This window comes from Cervus canadensis, chromosome 16, assembly GCF_019320065.1.
Source record: "Cervus canadensis isolate Bull #8, Minnesota chromosome 16, ASM1932006v1, whole genome shotgun sequence".
Lineage (NCBI taxonomy): Eukaryota > Metazoa > Chordata > Mammalia > Artiodactyla > Cervidae > Cervus > Cervus canadensis.
In genome coordinates, this window is record NC_057401.1 from 50,745,008 (window position 1) to 50,766,481 (window position 21,474).

General features: G+C 37.7%; 1 protein-coding gene across 6 annotated transcripts in view; it reads left to right on the forward strand.

Moving 5' to 3' along the window:
- CDH18 (cadherin 18) overlaps positions 1 to 21,474 on the forward strand; it is a 1,183,249-nt gene that overhangs the window by 1,106,789 nt on the left and 54,986 nt on the right. For all 6 annotated transcript variants that reach the window (XM_043488846.1, XM_043488845.1, XM_043488848.1 and 3 more), the window contains one exon: positions 27 to 163. In XM_043488846.1, the coding sequence (XP_043344781.1) occupies positions 27 to 163 (137 nt within the window). The remainder of the gene's footprint in view (positions 1 to 26; positions 164 to 21,474) is intronic.

Genomic DNA, 21,474 nt, shown 5'->3' on the forward strand with positions numbered 1-21,474 from the left:
ATGTATCCTTTTTTTTTTTCCTTTAGATACTTCATTGACTACAATGCTGAAGATGATAGATTTTTTAACATCGATGCCAACACTGGAACCATTAAGACTACCAAGGTTCTTGATAGAGAAGAAACTCCATGGTACAACATCACAGTTGCTGCTTCAGAAAATGGTAAACTTCTTTACTTTATGTACCATAGGGAAGATGTCACTTAAACATGAAGACTTAGGCTGAGATTTTCTCCAGATCAGGGCTTTCATGATTTTTACTTTTTTATGTACCTAGCAGAGCGCACAGAATGTTTTAGACACAATTACTCATTGTCAGATGTGATTAGTAAATCTTATATCTTTTCCTTTACTGTAATCTCTGCATAATGGTAGAAAATTGATATCACAGAGTACTTAGTCTGCATCACTCAGTCAAAATATCTAATTCTCTTCTTAATTGTCAGACTTGCCCTGTCATGTGCTTATGCCTTACTTAAGTAGAAGAATGCTTCATGTACAGTGAAGCAGTTAGGAAAATAAAGAGAAGAAAAGAAAATTTAACATTTTACTTGAATGATTTTATTAATACAACACCTTTCTTCAGGCTTCAATTGACTCTTAGAGATTTTACAGTGAAAGAATAACTCTTGGTATTTCAACAGGCAGGTCTAAATCATTTTTAACAAATGTACACCACCATACAACTGAGGAAGGCCATTGTTCGATCCTCATCCAGAACATTGCATTGTGCTAAATAACCACATTATAAAAAAAGTAAAAATATCAACAATTATCTCAAAGTTCAAAAAGATGTGCATAAATGTTTTCAAATGAAATTAGAGTAAAGCTCTAGGAAAATGGATCTGCTGTCAAGAAAATGAAGTATGTATTTACATGTTGAGAAAGAATCCAAAGGTACAGACTGCCCCAAGTTTACTATGATACATGAAAAATGAAAGTGAAAGCATTAGTTGATCCATCATGTCGGACTTTTTGTGACCCCATGGACTATAGCCCCCCAGACTTTTCAGTCCAAGGAATTTTCCAAGTAAGAATACTGAAGTGGGATGTCATTCCCTTCTCCAGGGGATCTTCCTGACTCAGGGAATGAAACTGCATTTCCTGAATTGTAGAGAGTCTCCTGCATTTCAGGCAGATTCTTTACCATCTGAGCCACCAGGGAAGCCCAGTATTGTATATATCATGTGTGTGTGTGTATGCATTCAGTCGTGTCTGACTCTTTGTGACCCCATGAACTGTAGCCTGCCAGGTTCCTCTCCATGGGATTTCCCAGGCAAGAAACTGGAGTGGGTTGTCATTTCCTTCTCTGGGGATCTTCCCGACACACGGGTCAAACCTGCATCTGTTGCATATCCTGCATTGGCAGGTGGTTTCTTTACCACTAGTGACACCTGGAAAGCCCAACTTACAATGCCTTTTAAAAGATTTCAGTATATTCATAAAAGAACTGTAAATATTAAAATATAGGAACACTTCATATTGGAAAATAGTATTCAGTTCAGTTCAGTTGCTCAGTGTGTCCGACTCTTTGCGACCCCATGGACCACAGCACACCAGGCCTTCCTGTCCATCACCAGCTCCCGGAGTTCACCCAAACTCGTGTCCATTGAGTCGGTGATGCCATCCAACCATCTCATCCTCTGTCGTCCCCTTCTCCTCCTGCCTTCAATCTTTCCCAGCATCAGGGTCTTTTCAAATGTGTCAGCTCTTTGCATCAGGTGGCCAAAGGATTGGAGTTTCTGCTTCAACATCAGTCCTTCCAATGAATATTCAGGACTGATTTCCTTTAGCATGGACTGGTTGGATCTCCTTGCAGTCCAAGGGACTCTCAAGAGTCTTCTCCAACACCACAGTTCAAAAGCACCAATTCTTCAGCACTCAGCTTTCTTTATAGTCCACCTCTCACATCCATATGACCACTGGAAAAACCATAGCCTTGACTAGACAGACCTTTGTTGGCAAAGTAATATCTCTGCTTTTTAATATGCTGTCTAGGTTGGTCATAACTTTCCCTCCAAAGTATAAGTGTCTTTTAATTTCATGGTTTCAGTCACCATCTGCAGTGATTTTGGAGCCCAAAATTAAAACTGTTTCCACTGTTTTCCCATCTATTTGCCATGAAGTGATGGACCGGATGCCATGATATTAGTTTTCTGAATGTTGAGCTTTAAGCCAACTTTTTCACTCTCCTCTTTCACTTTCATCAAGAGGCTCTTTAGTTCTTCTTTGCTTTCTGCCATAAGGGTGGTGTCATCTGTATATCTGAGGTTATTCATATTTCTCCCAACAATCTAGATTCCAGCTTTTGCTTCCTCCAGCCCAGCATTTCTCATGATGTACTCTGCATATAAGTTAAATAAGCAGAGTGACAATATACAGCCTTGACGTAATCCTTTTCCTCTTTGGAACCAGTCGTTGTTCCATGTCCAGTTCTAACTGTTGCTTCCTGACCTGCACACAGATTTCTCAAGAGGCAGGTCAGGTGGTCTGGTATTCCCATCTCTTTCATAATTCCCATGATTTATTGTGATCTGCACAGTCAAAGGCTTTGGCATAGTCAATAAAGCAGAAATAGATGTTTTTCTGGAACTCTCTTATATAAAATGAAATTACACTCTCTCTTTCTTATGCCCTCAGAAGATACAAGAAATTTTTAAAAAAACATTCAAGCTTCATTTAGAAATACTTTACATACCCTATGATTTACCTTTGTATAGTGTATAGTCTAATGACTGTTAGTACATTCAGTTATCCATCAACTGTCACAATGGATTTTAGAATACATTGAATACTTCAGAAAGAAATCCTGTGTCCTTATTCATCACTCTTTAATCCCTCTTGCCCATGCCTCAATCCCAGGAGCCACTCCTCTAGCGTCTGTTTTTATAGATGTCTTAGTCTGTTTAGGCTGCTATAACAGTGTATCGTAAACCTAGTGTTTTAAAAAACAAACACTTATTTCTCACAGTTCTGGAGGCTGGAAGTCCAAGATCAAGGGACCAACTGATTTGGTGTCTAGAGAGAACACACTTTCTGGTTCATAGATGGCTGTCTTCTAGTGGTGTTCTCACATGGTGCAAGAGTAAGGGATCTCTCTGGGATCTCTTTTATAAGAGATCTAATCTCCCTTGTGAGTGTTTCACTCTGAATTAGGGGGAGAAAAATACATTCAGTCTACAGCAATAATTTTTCTTTAATTGACATCTCATATAAAATAATCATATAGCATCTAGTCCGTTGTGACTGGCTTACTTCACGTAGTGTGTTATTTTCAACGTTCATTTACATTGTAGCATGGATCAGTGTTTCATTCTTCCTTACTGCTAAAATCTTCCCATTGTTTGAATATACTGTATTTTATGTACCCATTCACCACTTGATAGACATTTGTGTTGTTTCCACTTTTTGCCTAATTTGAAGAATGTTATCATGAGCATTGATATGGATGCTTTTGTGTGAATGACTTTTCATTTCTCTTGGGTATATACCTAGGAGTGGGATTGCAGAATCATATAAAAGTATGTTTAAATCATGGATGAATTGCCAGACTGTTTTCCAAAGTGACTACATTTTACATTCAGAGCAGCACTGTATGAGTGTCCTCATTATTCTATATTGTTACCAATATTTACTATTCCGTACTTTTTTGATCATGATCATTCTATTAGGTGTGAGGTGATAGCTCATTGTGGTTTATGCACTTTTATAATGTCTTGTATCACAAAACAGTAAAGCTGCTCCAGTCTTTTCTATTCTACCTGAGTTTTTCATGTGTTGCATCTGAAAAATCAACACAAGTAGTTTCCATTTAGATCGTTTTTTCAATGTAATATTTCTCTTTGAAAATAAGGATTCACTAATTACTTTTAAATGAGTATTATAAACAATACATGAGTGGATTCATTTGTTATAATTCTGGTTAATTTTTATTTTCAAAATGGCCAGAATAGTTCTAGAATTGCATGTGCTTACTTACCAAGAACAATAAAATAACTGCCACATGATAAGGCCTCATTTAAAATTAGTTTTAAAATAAGGGAATACATGGATTGATAAATTGAAGTAGATGCTATGCAGACATTGAAAAATTTCCAAAAATATTGTATAGTTATTCTTGCCATCAGGCTCCATGTATAGAAGATGGAAGGGGAGAATCCCTGGAGAGAATACTTGCTTGTCAGAAATAATAAGGACTTATTTTAAAATAACATCAAATTCAACTCCAGGGGTATTTTGATCAGAAACTTTACTTTAGTTCAGTTAAATCTCATCTCAACCCAAATAATATTTGCATCAAGACAAAGCTACTTTGTAAATATACATGAGTTCAAGTGTATCATGAAAATTATGTTATTTGCAATCATTACCAAAGGAAACCAAAGGAAATGTTAATTTTTACTAAAGTAGCATCTTAGGTATGTACCTACTTTCCTTTTTTTTTTTTTCCTAATTGCTAGTATTTCATATGGGAAATGAGTTAATACACATCTACTAAGTAAAACAGTACAGTAAATTGTAATATCCTGAATTTTATAGATGGTAATAAAGAAGCCTTAGAGACATCTCAATGAGCATTACTAAAATATAATTTAATCCTAATCATAAACAGGTATGTAGAAAGAATGAGCCCTAGTTAAGATTTTATAGCCATACTGGGAGACTGTGTTTAGAAAAGTGCACATTCACTTACTGATGGCTTGGCCTAAGTGCATATTAAATAGAGCTGGGAGCTCTTCCACATGTGATTGTTTGTAAGCATTAACAGGAGCTACGTCATAAAAGTATTTTCTGGTATATTTCATTTTGGATACTTTTTCAACAGGATTTTTTAAAAGGTTATACTTTTTTTTAGTGCATTTTAGGTTTATCAAAATTCAGAGAAATGGACAATGATTTCCTTTGTATCTTCTGCACCTACAGATGCTTAGCTTCCTCCCTATCCTCCACCAGAGTGATGCATTTGTTACAACAGATGAGCCTGCATTGACAAATCATAATCAACCAATGTCTACAGTTTGTTGTAGGGTTAGCTCTTATTATTCTATGGTTTTGGACAAATGCATAATGCATATACCCACTGACGTAATATCATATAGAGTATTTTGACTGCACTAAAATGTTCTGTGTTCCATCTGTTCATCTCTCCCCCCGGTAACCACCTATCTTTTTATGACTCCATAGTTTTGCCTTTTCCAGAACATCATATAGTTGGAATCATACGGTATGTGGACTTTTAGGTTGGCTTCTTTCACTTAGTAATATAGATTGAAGTTTGTTCAAATCTTCCATGTCTATTCCTGTCTTGATAGCACATTTCTTTTTACACTCAATAATATGAAATTGTCAGCCTGCACCAGTTTGTTTATCCATTCATCTACTGAAAAACATCTTGGTTGTCTCCAAAATTTGGCAATGATGAAATAATGCTGCTATAAAGATACGGGTGTAGGTTTTTGGGTGGACAGATGTTTTCAACTCCTTTGGGTAAATACCAAACTTTGCAATCCCTGGATCATATGGTAAGAGTATGTTTAATTTTGTAAGAAATTGGTAGTGTCTTATGAAGTGCCTATGCCATTTTGAATACCCACCAGATATGAATGATTGTTCCACACCCTAACTAGCATTTGGTGTTGTCATTATTCCCTGGATTTGCACCAGTCCAATAGATACATAGTGGCATATTGTTTTAACTTGCATTTTTTCTGATGATATATATGTGGGGCATCTTTTCATAGAGTTTTACCATGTATGTTTTCTTTGGTGAAGTACTTATTAAGGTCTTTGGCCCATTTTTTTAATCATGTTGTTTGTTTTCTTAACATTTAATTTTAAGAATTCTTGGCATTTTTTTTTTTTTGGATAACTAATTTATCAGATGAGTTTTTTGCAAATATTTTCTACCAAACTTTGTCATACCTCCTCATTCTCTTGATATTGTCTTTCAAGAGCAGAAATCATATTTTTAAAAATCTTAATGTAACAGTTTTTAGGAGACTGTTGCTCTATGGAATTATAATTAGAAGTGAATGCTTTAAAATAGTCTAACCACTACCGAGGGCCTTGTGGAAGCAAGAGAAAGATTCTTCCTCTGGGCAGATGAAGCAATGCACCTGATTTAAGAGAGAACAGGAGCAAAGCACCTTTGTGCAAAAGAAAGAAAAGCAACAACAAGAACAACAACAACTCCAAAAATGTTTCCCCTTTCTTCTGGTGAACAGGCCTTATACTAGAAGACCGTGAGAAGGTTGAGGGTGCCACAGCTGGGCATCCTTTGAGCATGCAGGTGGGGCCCAGATGCAATGCAATTGTCAATGCAGTACATGCTGTTTGATCTGCCTTCTTTTATCCTGTGGTTTTTAGGTCACAGTGATTATTCAGTTGCCCAGTCATGTAAGAAAGGCAGGAATCTTGGGTCTGGTCTATGATTATCTTGTACTTGTTGTTGTTCAGTCCCTACGTTGTGTCTGACTCTTTGTGATCCCATGGACTGCAACATGCCAGGCCTCCCTGTCCCTCACCACCTCCCAGAGCTTTCCCAAACTCATGTCCATTAAGTCAGTGATGCCATCCAACCATTAATCCTGTCCTCCACTATCTCCCAGAGTTTTCTCAAATTCATGTCCACTGAGTTCGTGGTGCTATCTAATCATCTCATCCTGTCGCCCCAACTCCATGTGCCCTCAATCTTTCCCAGCATCAGGGTCTTTTCCAGTGAGATGGCTCTTGACCTCAAAGAGGTGGCCAAAAGTATTGGTGCTTCAGCTTCAGTAACAGCTTACTGCTGTGGCTAAACATGAATGGCAGCTATTTTCACTGATATGTTGTGCTTTACAGTCATGCCATTCTAAAAGAATCCCTGTGAAATAGAAAAAGCAGATGTTATTCTTGCTTTTAAAAAAAAAGAAGAAAGAAAGAGAGAGACTCTTACAAATCTGAATATTTTGGTTCCTAGATCTGTGTTCATTCTATGTCAGCTGATGTTCATTGAACCCAAGTACTCATCAGATATTTTAACTGGTTAAGATTTATTTTATTATTTTGAAAATTCATTCTGTGACATAAGATTATTTTCACCATCTTAAAGAATACACTAGGAATCAAATAAGTTCAATATATATGTCTTTGGTCAGGGGAATAGAAAGTGGTGTCTCATTATCACGTATCACAGTTCTCAGGGAAGAGGACTTTCTTGATAAATACCTGGGGAACATTTCTGTTACAGCTAACAATGTAATCCATAATAGAACTATTTGGTAACTTCTACTACTTTTCTGTTGATGTCTAACAAGTAGTCACATGATTTCTGTAGGTCAGAAGTTCAGGAGGGTTCAACTTATTCCTCTGCTTTAAATCTGGAAAGACTGAAGTTGTGTGTCAGCTGGGCTGGTCTCTTATCTAAAGGCTTCAGGGAAGAATCTGATTTCATGCTCATTCTCCTCATTGGCAGAATCCACGTTGTTGAGGATGTAGGTGTGAGGGCTACATTTTTTTTTTGTTTTTTTTTCCTGGCTCTTAGCTTGGAGAGCTTTCTCCTTTTAGAAGCTGCCTGAATTTTTTTCTTCAAGCAAGCAATAGTGTGTCAAGTCCTTCTTATGTTTGAATCTCTTTAGTTGTCTCTTCTGCCACCATCTGGAGAAAGTCTCTGCTTTTGGTGGTTTTTCACCTGATTGAGTCAGGCCCACCCCAATAATCTTTGTACATTAAGGTCATCTGCCTTGAGACTTCAGTTACATCTGCAGAGTTCCTTCACAACAGGACTCAAATTAACATCTAGTTGAATAATCGAGGGGCAGGAATCGTATTCTGGAATCTTTAGAATTCTGCATCCCATGACCCTAAAATGTCTGTAAAATTTGGGAGAATTCTTTTATAGGATAATAAATATTCTTTCTAACTTGTGTGCCATGGCTTACTTTTCCTTTTATGTGACTCCTCAGTAAAATAAAGGCACTAGTAGGCACTCAATAAGTAGTTCTTAACATGGTTTTTCAAATGACTAGCTCTCATCTCCCTCCATTTCCTTGTTAATGCCTCAGTTCAGGATAATGTATATTTTTATTCTAACTGCTTTTCAGAAACACCACTGTGTTCATCACTTCATAATAGCTGAGTCCAATGAGTAGTCTTCATTTCTTATCTCCCTGATTTCTTTGTGATATCTGACTGTATTAATCATCCTCTTTCCTCTTAGAATGTTCTACTTCCTTGGCTGCCATTCCAGTACTTTGGAATGGTGTACTTTATCATCTGTGTTCTAAAGAATACATTAACTGACTCACTCAGAGTTCAGTAGTAAATGATACCTGCTAGTGAGTGTAGTATTTTAGGGGCTAATCATATAGAGGGATTATTTTGTCTTTGAGGAATTTAGGAGTCTAGTGCAAAAGACAAGGTAGCTGAACAATTGCATTATGGATAATTACTGTGAGGATAAGTTTTTTTAGGGACTAGAGAAACATGAAAACATGGTGGCTTAATGTCTTTGTGAGGACCAGTGAAGATTTCATAGAGAGTACAACGCTTGGATTGAGTCTTGAGATGAAGGATGAGTAAAGGTTAGCTTGCATTCTGCTCTCAAACTAGTGGCTCAGATGGTTAAATAATCTGCCTCCAATGCAGGAGACCTGGGTTCTATCCCTGGCTTGAGAAGATCCCCTGGAGGAGGGTATAAATGGCAACCCCACTTCAGTATTCTTGCCTGGAGAATCGCCATGGACAGAGGAGTCTGGCAGGCTATAGTTCATGGGGTCTCAGAGTCGGGCGTGACTGAGTGACTATGCACAGCATAGAGAAACAGAACCAAGAGGATTCAGAACCAAAGTGAAAGTCACTCAGTCATGTCTGACTCTTTGCGACCCCATGGACTATACAGTCCATGGAATTCTCCAGGCCAGAATACTGGAGTGGGTAGCTTTTCCCTTCTCCAGGGGATCTTCCCAAGCCAGGGATCGAACCCAGGTCTCCTGCATTGCAGGCAGATTCTTTACCAGCTGAGCCACAAAAGAAGCCCAATAATGTATTAAGTAAGTATGCTATTTACCCCCATTAAATTTTAATAAAGTAGAATTAACCCACCAAAATGTTATTCTAATGTCACAGTAAGTTGGGAGTTGTTGAGGCAAACCTCAAATATCAGGAAGCAAACTAAAGACAGGTGGGCATGAGAGAATTCTGATGGCCATAAGGCAACCAAGTATGTTAAGTAAGTCTGTGCAGATGCTGAATATAAAAGTTAATATTTGGGAACTCTGGGGTTTTCATTTTGTTGTTTAGTCGCTAAGTCATGTCTGACCCTTGTGACCCCTTGGACTATAGTCCGCCAGGCTCCTCTGTCCATGGAATTTCTCAGGCAAACCTACTGGACTGGATTGCCATTTCCTTCTCCATCAGAACCAAAAAGGATTTTTATTATGAGGATTGGTTAATGTTGGCTCATGCAGCTATGGAGGTTGCAAGTCTAAAATCCCCAGATCCCCTGTCCTAGGTCACACCTTCTTGCCAGAACCAGGAAGAACCAGTGCCTCAAAGGTCATCAGGCAAGAGAATTCTCTCTTATTAGAGGGAAAGTCAGCCTTTGGTTCTATTCAGTTCTTCAAATGATTGGACGAAGCCCACTCACATTATGAGAACAATCTGCTTTACTCAGTCTCACAATTTAAATGCTAATCTTATACAAAGACGGCCTCACAAAATCACCCAGAATAATGTTTGACCAAATATCTGGGCCCTCCATGAATTAGAAACTGGCCCAGTGTCCTGGGTTTTATCAGGCCTTCTAGATGATTTTCATGCATGCTGTTTGAGAATCACTGACCTATGTGATTCTAATGTAAATTGAATTCAAGAAGCATTGTTGTATATAACAATTTGATATATATCATGGTTCTATCAAGAACTACTCTCATGGGCATACCCACATGCACACACTCACTCATATACATACACACATCCTGATGGAGAAATAAACTTCATGTAGGGCATATGTGGCTTTTATTCCCCTTTTGGCTTTCTCTTTTTTTTAATTTATTTTTTATTGGAGAATAATTGCCTTACAGAATTTTGCTCTTGTTATGTGACTTTTGTTTATAGTATTTGGTCTGCTGTCAGCTTAATCCTCTGAAAAATGTATATCACACTTTTAGCCACAGACCCTCAAGTAGGCCCTGTCCTTTCAATAGTTTCATAATTCTTTCATCTCTTAAAGATTTCTTCTCATTTTCTGCTGCTTTACAAACAACTATTTTCTTTCAAGAACTATTTCAAAAGTCACAAATTCTTTGAAATTTTTCTCAACTTCTGAGGTATATTTTATAGCTCCTTGTCTTCTGTACTCTATGTAGACCTTAGAATAATGTTCATCACTTATACTCTCATAGTCTTAAATATACCACTTATATTTTATTGTGATACTTTTCACCTATACTACTTTGTGAACATCTCAAATCTAAGAATCAGGTCTATTTTATCTTTGTTTATTAGAGTATTCCCAAATTCTTAATAAATTCCCTGACACATAGAACTGGGTTAATAAAATTTTGTTAAGTTCATGAATATTATCTGTCTTCATTTCTCAGCCCACCTTAATTACCCAACAACTACATACATCATTCACTACATATTGCAATGATCACTGTACATTTCCCAGTTTACCTTAAATATTCTATTTCTGCTTGTTCTGTTCATTAAATGTGAGACTTCATTTTACCTGATCAATATACCAAAATGGGACTCTTTTTTATTAATTGCTTGCAAGATGATGCTATTTCCAAAGGAGTCAAATTCAGGGAGATGCTTATTTATTCACATATCTAATGAGTTCAAAAGTTTCTGCTGTCTCCAGAGTTCACAGTTTAAGCAACAACAAAAGCAACTTCATGTTTTGTGCATTGATAGGAAAATTTGCCTCAGCTTCCTATTTCACATTTCTCTCACATTATCTACATAATTGCAGTCCAGAAGCCAATGTATACCTGTTTTTTATTCGTTGACTCTTTCTTTTCTCCTCAATTCTTATGCAAACATATTCAAAGATTAGGATCCACAAATTTCAAATTTAGTACAATTGTTAACTGCAGGCGATGGAAGTTAAATTTAGATTTTATGAACTCATTCCTTGTTTCCTTTTAATCTGAAGTTAATTTTTGTTAGCAGCTGCAGCTAACAACATAAAACCTTGTTACTGAAGAGTGGGTGGTTTTAAGTCCCTTTGGTTACTTCACATTCTTTTGTTACTGTAAATGTGTTTATTTTGATACATAAAGTTGTCTCCCACAGTGTGTTCATATTAGCAATTTCCTTTTCACAAAAAATTTCATAATGAGATATACCTTAGCCTACAGAGAGGATAACACACAAAAAAATTGACTTTGCTTTTAACCAATGATCAAAAATAATACAATAAAATATTTTTCTGAAATTTTTATTTATACATGCATGGGTCAGTGTATTAGCTACCTATAGCCATATGATAGATTATTTCAAAATATCAAAAAGTAGTTCAATTTTTTTCTAAGACTTAAAATAAATTTTTTGACTCATTTATCTGAATATTTCATAGATAAATTGAGCTTCAGACTTACCTTTATCAGGACTCTTTTCTCCATTTCTTTGTATTTTTTTTTCTGCATTCTCTTTTATCATGTTTTGCCTTAAGGTTGCTATATAATAGTAATAAGCAACTAGTACCATGTTAACTTTTAGTATGTTAATAGGGTGAATGCCACCTTAAGTTGGTACACACTCAGCCTCATTCAGAGTGCAATAAATTGTCACTTTGCATAATAAGATACTGCTTTATTTAATTTATTTATAAACTAATCTCCATTCACTTTCTTTAAAAAACTGTATTTAGTACATGAAATGTGCCCATAATTTAACTGCTTAATATGACAAAAGATATGGAATTGTTTGTATTGGCTCAGGACTTTCAAGGTTCATATTTTTATCTTTACTTGTGGTCAGTTCCATTCAAATCCCTTGGGTTCTACATATAAGGAGGAGGCTCATCAAGCAATTATAACATTTAATACATTTTATTTGTGTTATTGTTTACCCAATATGTCAATACACTGAGACATTACTACTTGCACTATCCCAAACTCAGTATCAAATTCTAAAAGAAGTAGAGCATATTAGTTTATTCAAGAGAACCTCAAGTAACTAAAGCAATTATATATATCCTGCTAAATATGTATTTTTCTGACAAAAGCCTATATAGTCAAAGCTATGGTTTATCCAATAGTCATACAGGGATGTGAGAGTTGGACCATAATGGAGGCTGAGCACCGAAGAATCAATGCTTTCAAACTGTGGTGCTGAAGAAGACACTTGAGAGTCCCTTGGACTGCAAGGAGACCAAACCAGTCAATCCTAAAGGAAATCAACTGTGACTATTCATTGGAAGGACTGATGCTGAAGCTGAAGCTGAAGTTCCAGTACTTTGGTCACCTGATGTGAAGAGCTGACTCATTGGCAAAGACCCTGATGCTGGGAAAGATTGAAGGCAAGAGAAGAAGGGTGCAACAGAGGATGAGATGGTTAGATAAAATCACCAACTCAATGGACATGAGTTTGAGCAAACTCTGGGAGATGGTGAAGGACAGGAAAGCCTGACATACTGTAGTCCATGGAGCTTCAAAGAGTCAGACATGACTTAGTGACTGAACAACAACAAATATGAATTTACAGTTTTCCTCTTGCCACAATTTTTTAATAGTTCTTCCAATTTCTTTATATACATCAGATATTCTTGCTTCTTGAATGACAGCAAATAAGACCAATTAGAAAGGAGTTTGCACGTTTTCCTTCTATCAGATCTACCAACCTACCCAGTATTATATGCAATAATCTCCATAAACCTGGCTCCAGTCAGTACTGTGAATAAACTCTCCATGTCACGCTTACAGCCACCTCTCTATGTGTGCTCTGAATCTTGTCCCTCCTTGCTCACTGAGACATTGCACTATTAACAAAGTCTCCTCTTCCCTGTATTTTTATGCTTCTTTATCTGGTACATATCCCCCCTATCCTCAAAAACAGGCTTTATTTTCTATCTGAAAATAAAATCAACTCCAGCAACCAAAACCTGAAAACCTATCTTGATCTAGTTTCCCTCCAGGTACAACTCTAGTATTTCATTCCCTTGAATGAAAAACTCCTTGAAAGAATTGTTTATATTCACAATCTGCCTTTTCTCTTCTCTCAGGCTCTTTAAAACTCACTCTAAAAAGATTTTTATCTTTGTTACGTCACAAAATTACTCTTGTCCTTCATACGGCCGAAGCCCAAGTATAATTCTCATACGTCTGTTTGCTCAAATATTTGTAGCATTTGGCACAATTGGCAAGTCTTTCAAAACAAGCTCTTTCTTTAGCTAAAGGAAACTACATTCTTACTTCTTCACCAATTCTTCATCTCTCCATTCACTGAATTGTGGTGTATCTTGATTTTCAGATCTCAGACTTTTCTTGAATTACTGGCCAAATAATGTCATTCAGTCATATAGACTTTTGTAGCATCTACATATTGATGACTCTTGACTTTAAGTCTGTAGCAGCTTGGTCACTTTATCCCTGAATACCACATTAGGTATCCTAATATCTTCACTTAAGAGGTCTCAAACTTGACATAAATCAAATAAATCTTTTCCTCAAAATCTAATTTCCTAAAAATCTAAAATCTTCTCTGTAAGAGACCTTATCCATGTAAAACTGATGATCATATACTTCAGTTTCTATGTATATCACCCAAAGTCATATCTGGCTCTTCTCTTTCTGTGATGCTGCATGTCCAATTCATCAGACACTCCTGTTCAATTCTCTTCAGTCGCTCAATCGTGTTGGATTCTTTGTGACCCCAAGGACTGCAGCACCCCAGGTCTCCCTGTCCATCGCCAACTCCCAGAGCTTACTCAAACTCCTGGCCATCGAGTCGGTGATGCCATCCAACCATCTCATCTTCTGTTGTCTCCTTCTCCTCCTGCCTTCAATTTTTCCAAGCATCAGAGTCTTTTCAAATGAGTCAGTTCTTCGCATGAGGTGACCAAAGTATTGGAGCTTCAACTTCAGCATCAGTCCTTCCAACTAATATTCAGCACTGACTTCCTTTAGGATTGACTAGTTGAATCTCTTAGCAGTCCAAGAGACTCTCAAGAGTCTCATCCAACACCAAGTTCAAAAGCATCAATTCTTCAGCGCTCAGCTTTCCTTATAGTCCAACTCTCACATCCATACATGACTACTGGAAAAACCATAGCTTTGACTAGAGGAAACTTTGTTGGCAAATTAATGTCTCTGCTTTTTAATATGCTGTCTAGGTTTGTCAGAGATTTTCTTCCAAGGAGCAAGTGTCTCTTAATGTCATGGCCGCAGTCACCATCTGCAGTGATTTTGGAGCTGAAGAAAATAAATTCTGTCACTGTTTCCATTTTCCCCCATCTATTTGCCATGAAGTGATGGGACCAGATGCCATAATCTTAGTTTCCTGAATGTTGAGCTTTAAGCCAACGTTTTCACTCTCCTCTTTCACTTTCATCAAGAGGCTCTTTAGTTCTTCTTCACTTTCTGCCATAAGGGTGGGGACATCTGCATATCTGAAGTTATTCATATTTCTACTGGCAATCTTGATTCTGGCTTGTGCTTCATCCAGCCCAGCATTTTGAATGATGTACTCTGCATATAAGTTAAATAAGCAGGGTGATAACATACAGCCTTGACATACTCCTTTCCTGATTTGGAACCAGTCTGTTGTTCCTTGTCAAGTTCTATCTGTTGCTTCTTAACCTGCACCCAGATTTCTCAGGAGGCAGGTCAGGTGGTTTGGTATTCTCATCTCTTTCAGAATTTTCCACAGTTTGTTTTGATCCACACAGTCAAACGCTTTGGCATAGTCAATAAAGCAGAAGTAGATGTTTTTCTGGAATCATTTTGCTTTTTTGATGATCCAATGGATGTTGGCAATTTGATCTCTGGTTCCTCTGCCTTTTCTAAATCCAGCTTGAATATCTGGAATTTCACGGTTCACATACTATACTGTTGAAGCCTGCCTTGGAGAATTTTGAGCATTACTTTGCTAGTGTGTGAGATTAATGAAATCATGCAGTAGTTTGAACATTTTTTGGCATTGCCTTTCTTAGGGATTGGAATGATAACTGACCTTTTCCAGTCCTGTGGCCACTGTTGAATTTCCCATATTTGCTGGCATATTGAGTGCAGCACTTTCACAGCATCATCTTTTAAGATTTGAGCTAGATCAACTGGAATTCTATCATCTCCACTGACTTTGTTAGTAGAGATTCTTCCTAAGGCCCCCTTGACTTCACATTCCAGCATGTCTGGTTCTGGGTGAATAATCACACCATGGTGGTTATCTGGGTCATGAAGATCTTTTTTGTATAGGTCTTCTGTGTATTCTTACCACCTCTTCTTGATATCTTCTGCTTCTGTTAAGTCCATACCACTTCTGTCCTTTATTGTGCTCATCTCTGCATAAAATGTTCCCTTGGTATCTCTAATTTTCTTGAAGAGATCTCTAGTCTTTCCCATTCTGTTGTTTTCCTCTATTTCTTTGCATTGATCACCGAGGAAGGCTTTTTTATCTCTCCTTTCTATTCTTTGGAACTCTGCATTCAAATGGGAATATCTTTCCTTTTCTCCTTTGTTTTTCACTTCTCTTCTATTCACAGCTATTTGTAAGGCCTCCTCAGACAACCAGTTTGCCTTTTTGCATTTCTTTTCCATGGGGATGGTCTTGATCCCAGTCTCCTGCACAATGTCACAAACCTCCATCCGTAGTTCATCAGGCACTCTGTCTATCAGATCTAGTCCCATAAATCTATTGCTCACTCCCACTGTATAGTCATAAGGAATTTGATTTAGGTCACACCTGAATGGTCTAGTGGTTTTCCCTACTTTGTTCAATTTAAGTCTGAATTTGGCAATAAGGAGTTCATGATCTGAGCCACAATCAGCTCCTGGTCTTATTTTTCCTGACTGTATAGAGCTTCTCCATCATGGCTGCAAAGAATATAATCAATCTCATTTTGGTGTTGACCACCTCATGATGTCCATGTGTAGAGTCCTCTCTTGTGTTGTTGCAAGAGGGTGTTTGCTATGACCAGTGCGTTCTCTTGGCAAAACTCTATTAGCCTTTGCCTTGCTTCATTCCGTACTCCAAGGCCAAATTTGCCTGTCACTCCAGGTGTTTCTTGACTTCTACTTTTGCATTCCAGTCCCCTATAATGAAAAGGACGTCTTTTTTGGGTGTGAGTTCTAAAAGGTCCTGTAGGTCTTCAAAGAACCATTCAACTTCAGCTTCTTCAGCATTACTGGTTGGGGCATAGGCTTGAATTACCATGATACTGAATGGTTTGCCTTGGAAATGAACAGAGATCATTCTGTCATTTTTGAGATTGCATCCAAGTACTGCATTTTGGACTCTTTTGTTGACCATGATGGCTACTCCATTTCTTCTAAGGGATTCTTGCAGACAGTAGTAGATGTAATGGTAATCTGAGTTAAATTCACCCATTCCATTCCATTTTAGTTCACTGATTCCTAAAATGTTGATGTTCACTCCTGGCATCTCCTGTTTGACCACTTCCAATTTGCCTTGATTCATGGACCTAACATTCCAGGTTCCTATGCAATATTGCTCTTTACAGCATTGGACCTTGCTTCTATCACCAGTCACATCAACAACTGGGTATTGTTTTTGCTTTGACTCCATCCCTTCATTCTTTCTGGAGTTATTTCTCCACTGATCTCCAGTAGCATACTGGGCACATACCAACCTGGGGAGTTCATCTTTCAGTGCCCTATCTTTTTTCCCTTTCATAGACTGTTCATGGGGTTCTCAAGGCAAGAATACTGAAGTGGTTTCTATTCCCTTCTCCAGTGGACCACATTCTGTCAGACCTCTCCACCATGACTCGTCCGTCTTGGGTGGCCCCACACAGCATGGCTTAGTTTCATTGAGTCAGACAAGGCTGTGGTCCGTGTGATCAGATTGGCTAGTTTTCTATGATTATGGCTTCAGTGAGTCTGCCCTCTGATGCCCTCTTGCAACACCTACCTTCTTACTTGGGTTTCTCTTACCTTGGACGTGGGGTCACGGCTGCTCCAGCAAAGCGCAGCCTCTGCTCCTCACCTTGGAGGAGGTCGCCCCTCCTGACCCTGAGGGTGAAGTAGCTCCTCTCAGCCCTCCTGAGCCGGCGCAGCCGCTACTCCTCGGATGTGGGGTTGATCCTCTCAGCCGCCGCCCCTGGCCTCAGACATGGGGAAGCTCCTCTCGGCCGCTCCTGTGCTGTCGCAGCCTGGCGCTCATGGTCGCCGCCTCTGACCTTGGGCGAGGGGTAGCTCCTCACGGCCACACTTCTGAGCGGTCAGTCAAAGGATTAGACTATGAATTAAATGAAGTATACCTTTACCTAGTATCTGGCATATGGTGTCGTAACAAATGACAGCTCTTATAATTATCATAAATATGAATGAATTATGTGCTAAATCAGTATCTGTCATTACTTGTTATATCTTCATGGGGCTTGAGACAAAATTACATTTTGGAAACCACTAGAAAGTAGCATGCAGATGAAAAAATTGAAATGCATTTTTAAAATTTTTTGTATACAATGATAAATTATTCAAGTACCTCTATCAACATTTTAAAAACAATTTTTAATTGGAGACCTGTTACAATACATTCATTAAACTCTCTTAACTGTGATTGATTTTATGTGAAACTTACTTAAGTAAGTTCCATAATCAACTGTATGTTAGTAATCATAATCAGATTCTCTCTAGGATGTATGAGAATTCTATTCTCCTTAACTAAGAGTTGTTTTTTTTTTTAATGTGGCTAATATTGAAATGTCCTGAGTTGTACAGATCTTGTCACGTTTCAATGGGCTTTCAAATGCACACTTCCATAGTAATCACATCCTTATCAAGCTACTGGACATTTCTGTAACCTCGGAGAAGTTCTCCTCTACAGTGAATTCTCTTACCCTTCACCCCTCAGAGGTAGCAATATTGTCATTTATTTCTGCCACTTCTAGAATTTCATATAAATGCAATCCAAAAGTATAGAAGATTGGGTTGTTGTTGCTGAGTCACTAAGTCGTGTCCGACTTTTTGTGACCCCATGAACTGCAGCATGCCAGGCTTCCCTGCCCTTCACTATCTCCTGGAGTTTGCTCAAACTCATGTCTATTGAATCTGTTATGCCATCTGACCAGCTCATCATCTGTTGGCCCCTTCTCTTCCCCTGTTCAGTCTTTCCCAGCATCAGGGTCTTTTCCAACGAGTCTGCTCTTCACATCAGGTGGCCAAAGTACTGGAGCTTCATCATAAATTCTTCCAATGAATATTCAGGGTTAATTTCTTTTAGGATTGACAGGATTGATTTCCTTGCTGTCCAAGGGACTCTGAAGAGTCTTCTCCAGCACCACAATTTGAATGCATCAATTCTTTGGTGCTAAGCCTTCTTTATGGGTCATCTCCTCATATCCATACATGACTACTGGAAAAATCATAGCTTTGGCTACATATGGACATTTGTTGGCAAAGTGATATATTTGCTTTTTAGTATGCTATCTAGTTTTGTCATAACTTTTGTTCCAAGGAGCTAGCATCTTTTAATTTCATGACTACAGTCACCATCTACAGTGATTTCAGAGCCCAAGAAAATAAAATCTGTCACTGTTTCCACTTTTTCCCCATCTATTTACCATGAAGTGATGGGACCCTATGTCATGATCTTAGTTTTTTTTTTTAATATTAAGTGTTAAGTCAGCTTTTTCATTCTCCTCTTTCACCATCATTAAGAGGCAATTTAGTTCCTCTTTGCTTTCTGCCTTAGAGTGGTATTATCTGCATATCAGAGGTTGTTGTTATTTTTCCACCGGCAATCTTGATTCCAGTTTGTGATTCATCCAGCTTGTTACCCTGTTATTGCATAAAGCCTGGATGATTTTTTCATAGTATAGTTTCTACTGAAAATCACATGTATAGGATTGTCAGTGTGCCCTTTTTTTTTTTTTGGAAAGGATTAAATTCATTATTCTGCTGTCTCCTAGTCTCCGTGTTTTAAAGTTTACATAATTTCCTTAATTGTGTCTCAAAAGTACAGTTTGGCTCATAGCACCATTCTAACTCCTGTTTACAGATTAAATAATTAAGTTATAGAAATAACAAATAACTTTCCAAAGTTCATATTCCTTAAGGGTACTGAATAAGTTGTCTGAAGACAGTATATTTTTATTTACTGTGCCATCAAAAGGACTGAACACTTATTTTTAGAAATGCAGCATGAGCCTGAAATTAATAGTAGCAATAACAGAAATGTTGCATTAAGAATTCCTGGGACATTATCCAGCTTTTACCATAACAAAATACTTCTCACACATAAAAATATGTCTGCATTTATAGGTAAAGTGATTGGCATTCAAAGAACAGAATACTAACCCTAGGACTGAGGGAAATTTAAAAAAAAATACCAAAGGAGCTTGCTAATTTACTAATATAGATTTAGCTAATTTCATTATTGAGCAGAAATACTAGAATGAGTGTAGGTAAGCCACAATTGGCTACAAAACTATAGTGAGTTTTCCACTCTAATTATCTGAAATTATAGTTTTTACACACCATCCTACTTTTAGGAAATAGCAATTATTCAATTTGCATCAGTGTTGGAATTAAGCTTACTCTGAGACTGTTTTTTCATGACTCTTCATCAGTATCCCTTGAGATTCCCCTGACAATGCATGCCCTACAGATCACTGGTTACATCCACAATAAGGTTAGATTCTTTTCCCTACAGAACAGAAAATAATAGTACACCTACATACAAATAAGTATCTGTTTGATCCCAGCTCTGTACATTTAATCCTTAAGTGATAGAATAGTAATTGTACACTGGAGATACAATATATAACATTAGAGAAACATGGAGAGAGTCTGTTTCCATCCAGGAGGATTTAGTTTCCTGTGCCCGAGTACGGAGTATGGGCAAGGCTATGCCAATTCCAGGGGACAGCATGAGCAATGCAGAGGTAGGGCAGTGAGAAGGTGATATTTAAAAACAGTCAAATGCTTAGTCGTTCTTTTATTCTAGTCTTTCCTCAAGACATAGTCTTCCCAGAATCCTTTCCTAAAAACTTTTTAATTTGTTTTTAATTGAAGGATAATTACTTCACAGAATTTTGTGGTTTTCTGTCATACATCAAGAATCAGCCATACATACACCCTTGTCCCTTCCCTCCCAAACCCCCCTCCCATCTGCCTCCCCACCCCACCCTTCAGCCTGTTTCGGCCCCTGTTAGAGTTCTCTGAGTCCTACACGAAATTCCCAATGGCTATCTGTGTTACACATGGTATTATAAATTTCTATGTTACCATCTCCATACATCTCCCCTTCTCCCTCCTCTCTTCCCACCTTGTCCATAGGTCTGTTTTCTATGTCTCTTTCTACATTGCTGCCCTGAAAATAAATTCATCAGTACCATCTCTCAGATTCCATATATATATATGTGTGTGTGTGTGTGTGTGTGTGAGAGAGAGAGAGAGAGAGAGAGAGCATATACAATATTTGTATTTCTCTTACTGACTTACTTCAGTCTGTATAATGGGCTCTAGTTTCATCAACCTCATTAGAACAAATTTGGATGTATTCCTTTTTATGACTGAGTAGTATTCCATTGTATATATGTACCACAGCTTCTTTATCCATTCATCTGTTGATGGACATCTAGGTTGCTTCCATGTACTAGCTATTGTAAATAGTGCTGCAGTGAACATTGGGATACATGTCTTTCCTGAAAACATTTTTCTGATGCAGCAAGATAACATCTAGTTCTCATTCAGATAAGGAGCAGAGAATTTTGGTGCAATTTAAGACTGCTGATACCAATGATTCAAACTAATGATATTATTCTTGTCTCAGATTTCTAGAACAGATTTCTTTTGTCTGCTCTTAAAAGTGAACAAATACCCGGTTGTGAAATATAGGAATAAACTAGCACATATATATAAGGTCTGAGAAGTAATTCATAACCCTGACTTTGCCAAGATAAGCCATTTAAAATGTGTCAGTTTCACTTTGGTAACTTACAAAATGAGAATTCATACTGAATATTCTTTTATATTTTTAAAATTATAAAAAGATCAAGTATGATCAATATCAGCTTCCACAAAAGCTTAGCAATGCTGTTTTTTCATAATGTGTTACAGTGTTAGTTGCTCAGTTGTGTCTGACTCTTTCCAACAAAGGCTGAATAGATGCAATAACTGCGATTAGTTTATATCATCAGTTCAGTTCAGTCGCTCAGTCATGTCCAAATCTTTGCGACCCCATGGACTTCAGCATGCCAGGCCTCCCTGTCCATCAACAACTCCCAGAGTTTACTCAAACTCATGTCCATTGAGTCGGTGATGCCATCCAATCATCTCATCCTTTGTCCTCCCCTTGTCCTCC